Source organism: Myotis davidii, unplaced genomic scaffold (genome assembly GCF_000327345.1).
Source record: "Myotis davidii unplaced genomic scaffold, ASM32734v1 scaffold120, whole genome shotgun sequence".
NCBI lineage: Eukaryota > Metazoa > Chordata > Mammalia > Chiroptera > Vespertilionidae > Myotis > Myotis davidii.
In genome coordinates, this window is record NW_006294778.1 from 3,420,937 (window position 1) to 3,426,048 (window position 5,112).

General features: G+C 37.6%; 1 protein-coding gene across 1 annotated transcript in view; it reads left to right on the forward strand.

Annotated features, from left to right (window-relative positions):
• The window catches only part of ALDH1L2 (aldehyde dehydrogenase 1 family member L2), a 62,766-nt gene that overhangs the window by 29,842 nt on the left and 27,812 nt on the right, over positions 1 to 5,112 (forward strand). The window contains exons 10-12 of the mRNA XM_006769392.2: positions 805 to 952; positions 3,636 to 3,755; positions 4,345 to 4,472. Coding sequence (XP_006769455.1) covers positions 805 to 952; positions 3,636 to 3,755; positions 4,345 to 4,472 — 396 coding nt within the window. The remainder of the gene's footprint in view (positions 1 to 804; positions 953 to 3,635; positions 3,756 to 4,344; positions 4,473 to 5,112) is intronic.

Sequence of the window (5,112 nt, forward strand, 5' to 3'; positions counted from 1 at the left end):
CCCCAGGCCAATGCTCATCCACTGAGCCAAACCAATCTGCACTCCTCTCCTCTCTTTTTTTTTTTTAGGGCCTAAAGGAGAGGGTTTCAATCACCTTTCTTTTTTCTGGTAGATTCAACTAAGACCACTTGTTGAGGTTAAAGCACTCGCCTTTGCCTCTTGTTGATCACGGAGAGAGAAAGAATTCTACAGGGCCCATATACTTAAATTGTGAAATCCCTACATGAGAAGAGAGAAAAGGAGAATGTCATTTTTTTCCGTGTCTCTAATATTCAGAAATATCACCTTTTGCTGTGCTTTTCTCGGAAGTTTTCCCTGCTCCTGTACTTCACCATTGACTGCACCCACTCTACAGGGACTGTCATGTGTTAAAAGCACAGTGTCACTAATAGAAATAAACAGTGCAATGCCCCCTCCCCCCCCAAAAAATATGACTTGTGTTTCTCATAATCTTTACAGCTAGGAAATTTCCTTTATTTTATTACTCCTTGACTACATTTGAAAGAAAAAGGAACTGATTTTATGAGCCCCTTATTATCTTGCTTGTATTGCAAGTAATTAAAATATTTTTGCCTTGCTTTCTTTTCCCTTTAAGCTTATAACGAACTGCCATTGTCCTTCCACACAGCGTTTTACTTTTTTTTCTTCTGGTGTTATCAATTTCTCTGATTGCTATCATAGAAGACTTCATAGGATATATATAGGCATGTGACATGTTTTACTTTGAAAATGACAACTATAATAACACAGCTCCCCTAAGTCCTTTAATAAATGTGAGTAACACGAGCTGGTTCTTGCTTTAAGGCTGGTTGAAGAGATCAGACAGAAATGTGGTGGGCTTCAGTTACAGAATGAAGATGTCTATATGGCCACCAAGTTTGAAGACTTCATCCAAAAAGTCGTGAGGAAACTAAGAGGAGAAGATCAGGAAGAAGAGCTAGTAGTGGATTATGTAAGTCTATGGTGTTTAAAATCTAAATCATTAAGATTCCTATACTATTAAAAATGCTATATCTTTCATCCACTTGTTTTTAAAATAACAGTTGTGTTAAGATATAATTCAGTCCAGCCGGTGTTGCTCAGTGGCCGAGCATCACCCATTGAACCAGGAGGTCATGGTTCGATTCCCAGTTGGGGCACATAGCCAGATTGCAGGCTCAATCCCCAGTAGAGTGTGTGCAGGAGGCAGCCGATGGATTATTCACTCTCATCATTGATGTTTCCATCTCCCTCTCCCTTCCTTTCTCTGAAATCAATTTTTTTAATCTTTTTAAAAATGATATAATTCAGATTCCATAAAATTCACCCTTTCACAGTGTAAAATTCAGTGGTTTTTAGTATATTCAGAGTTATGTAACCATCACCACTATGTGATCATGGAACATTTTTATCACTCCCAAACAAAATCCTGTATTCGTTGGCAGTCATTCTCGGCCCTCCTCCTCTGGCCACTGGCTCCTGGCAACCACTAATTTACTTTCTGTCTCCATGTTTGCCTATTCTAGATATTTCATATAAATGGAATTATACAATATGTGGCCTTTTGCATCTGGCTTCTTTTACTTAGCATAATTTGTTCAAGATTCAACCATGTTGTAGAATGTGCTATTATTTCATTCCTTTTTCTGGCCAAATAATATTCCATTGTGTTGACACACTACGTTTTGTTTATCCATTCCTCATTTCATGTACATATGGGTTGTTTCTACTTTTTTACTATTACAAATAATACTTCTATGAAAATGAACGTGTAAGTTTTTGTGTGCACATATAGTCTCAGTTCTCTTGGGTATATATTTAGGAGTAAATTGATGAGGCATATATTTCACTTTTTGAGGAACTACCAAACTCTTTTCCACAATTAGCTACACCATTTACAATCTCACTAGCAATGTAGGAAAATTTAATCCTCCATGTCCTCACCAACATTTGCTATTTGCTATTTTCTGTCTTTTCTATTTTAGCTGTCCTAATATGTGTAATCTGGTATTTCATTGTGGTTTTAATTTCCATTTCCCTAATGATTAGTGATGAGCGTCTTTTCGTGTGCTTATTGGCTATTTGTAGATCTTCTTTGAAGAAATATCTATTCAGATCTTTTGCCTATTTTTCAATTGGGAGTTTGTCTTTTTAAGTTTTGAGGTTATTTTCACCCTAATCAGATATATGACTTGTAAATATTTTCTCTCATTCTGTGGACTTTCTCTTTACTCTTTTGATAGTGTCCTTTGACACACAAAAGTTTTAAAATTTGATTAAGCCTAGTTTATCTATTTGTTCTTTTGTCACTTGTGCTTCTATATGTCTTGTCTTATGCCTTTTTTTCTCTATTCTGTCTTTACTGCTTCCTTTTGCATTAAAAGGATATTGTCTAGTGTGCCCGTTTAATCCCTTACTGTTACTTTTACTATATAGTTCTGATTATTTTCTTCGTAGTTGCCTTGAGGATTACAATGGACATTTTTGCTTAAAACTTTCCTGTTCAGATTCATTCCAACTTAATACCAACAGTATAGAAAAACTTTGCTGCAACATACTCTGCTCCCTAACCTTCAGTTTTGCTACTATGGTCATGCAAATTACAACTTTATACATTATAAAGTCACCAACCTCGTTTTATAATTACTGCTTCATGCAGTCATTTTTTACATTTATTCTGACTTTTGTATTTACCTTTATCAGTGTTCTTTATTTCTTCATGTAGACTTAAGTTACTGTCTTGTGTGCTATCATTTCAGCCCAAAGAACAACTATTAGTACTTTTAAGGGTAATGTGATAGCAATGAATTCTCTCGGTTTTTGTTCATTTGGGAATGACTTAATTTCTCATTTGTTCTTGGAGGGTATCTTTTGCTGTAAATTGAATTTTTGGTTGACAGTCTTTTCTTTCAGCACTTATTAGCTAATTGTGGAGAGTGCAACTTAGGCAACACATGTGAGAAAGAGAAAGTGGAAATGAGGAGGAACATCAGGAAAGAAAATGGCATCAGTCAAAATGGCACCAGTGTAAAAGGAAACCTATTGATAAAGGCAATTTCAAGGCTTAAATAAAAGCAATGGCTGCACTCCATAGGTGTTGCCACTAGATGGTAGTGTGTCCATTATCTGGAGGTCCTTTGTGTTAATGTTTCTTCATCTGTATAAGGAAAAAAATCAGATCTTATAAAGCCCAGCCTCAAACACTTCCATCATCACAGATGCCAACCTCCTGCCTCAGTAACCAGCCTGAACATCGTGAGGCCCAGACCTTACATATATTTGTCTCTTCGGAAAGTAGCAACTAGAATCCCACTGACTTAACTTCTCCCTCTGCACTAGGGAGTAGCTTCTTTATTGCTAGTCAGTATCAAATGGGTAAGCACAGCTGAAACCGGTTTGGCTCAGTGGATAGAGCGTCGGCCTGCGGACTGAGAGGTCCCAGATTCGATTCCAGTCACGGGCATGTACCTGGGTTGCGGGCACATCCCCAGTGGGAGATGTGCAGGAGGCAGCTGATCGATGTCTCTCTCTCATCAATGTTTCTAACTCTCTATCTCTCTCCCTTCCTCTCTGTAAAAAATCAATAAAAAATATATTTTAAAAAAAATGGGTAAGCACAGAAACCTATTGAATCTATTACTATAACTCTCTCTTAGGTTTCCAAGGAGGTCAATGAAATGACAGTAAATATGCCATATCAGTGTTTCATAAATGGACAGTTCACAGATGCTGAAGATGGAAAGACTTACGACACTATCAACCCAACAGACGGCTCTGTGAGTAATCGCTCAGTGGGCATAGTGACCACTGGTCGTGGATTTTTAGTTTGTACACAGTTGTCGGACAGACAGTCTCAAGAAGTTACTTTATTCTATCACTCTGCCTCTGAGCACTTCATATAAATGTACTTCCTGCATTCTTTTCAACTATTCAGTTCCGGTCCTGGCTGCTGTTAACTACTGTAGCCTATTTTATAGAATGAATATTTATGATGAATTTAGACAGATACATATACACATCAGAGGCACACCTACACAATAAAGCTGTGGGGAAATTTTTCAAACTTTGCAAGCTCCGTGGCAAGAAACTCAACTTCCTTAAGGCACTAGGAGAAATAGTTATAGTTGTCCTAAATGAATCTTTCCATAATGTAGTGTGACATGAGAAATACCAAATTTCAGGCTCACAATTTTTATGTTAAAATTGTTTTGGGGGTCTCCTTTTTTTGTTACTCTATTACTGGATGTATTGGGTTTCCATCATAACATTCTCTGGATTTTATAATATAATATTAATTCAAAAAAGCATATTCATATATCTCACTATAAAATAACCTTTAGCCTATTTTCACTCATCTTGAAATAGACAATATGCAAAGTATCCTATGCTTCTTTGGCGGATGTTGATAAAGCAGTAGCAGCAGCCAAAGATGCCTTTGAAAATGGTGAATGGGGAAGAATGAATGCAAGAGAAAGAGGAAGATTGATGTACAGGTATGTTTTTTTTTTTTTTAATATATTTTATTGATTTTTTACAGAGAGGAAGGGAGAGAGATAGAGAGTTAGAAACATCGATGAGAGAGAGACATCGATCAGCTGCCTCCTGCACATCTCCTACTGGCGATGTGCCCGCAACCCAGGCACATGCCCCTGACCGGAATTGAACCCGGGACCCCTCAGTCCGCAGGCCGACGCTCTATCCACTGAGCCAAACCGGTCTCGGCCAGGTATGTTTTTTTAAACCCAGTAAGAGGGCAAGGAGGCCAAGTCTGTGAACTTTGATATTGACTAACATTGCCAAGATTTAAAATATTTCTTCAAAGCATCCTAATATACACCTATTATATAACATGTCTTCTGTTATTTATGTCATACAAAATTTCATATATGTGAGTTCCCGACTTTTGTATTATTTTTTGTACCATTCAAGGTCCCAGTAGGAAAAGAAGTTTAATAAAAGACTATTTACCAAGGTGTAGGCAAGGTCAAGGGATAATGAAGTACCCAGGCAAGGGTAGCAACAGTGGGTAGCTACCACTACTCCAAGGACAGAGGAAGGGGCTGGTACTAGATTCTGGCAAGGTCTAAAGCTATAGAAGACCACACTATGGTGGTTTTGGTTTGGGGACACAGC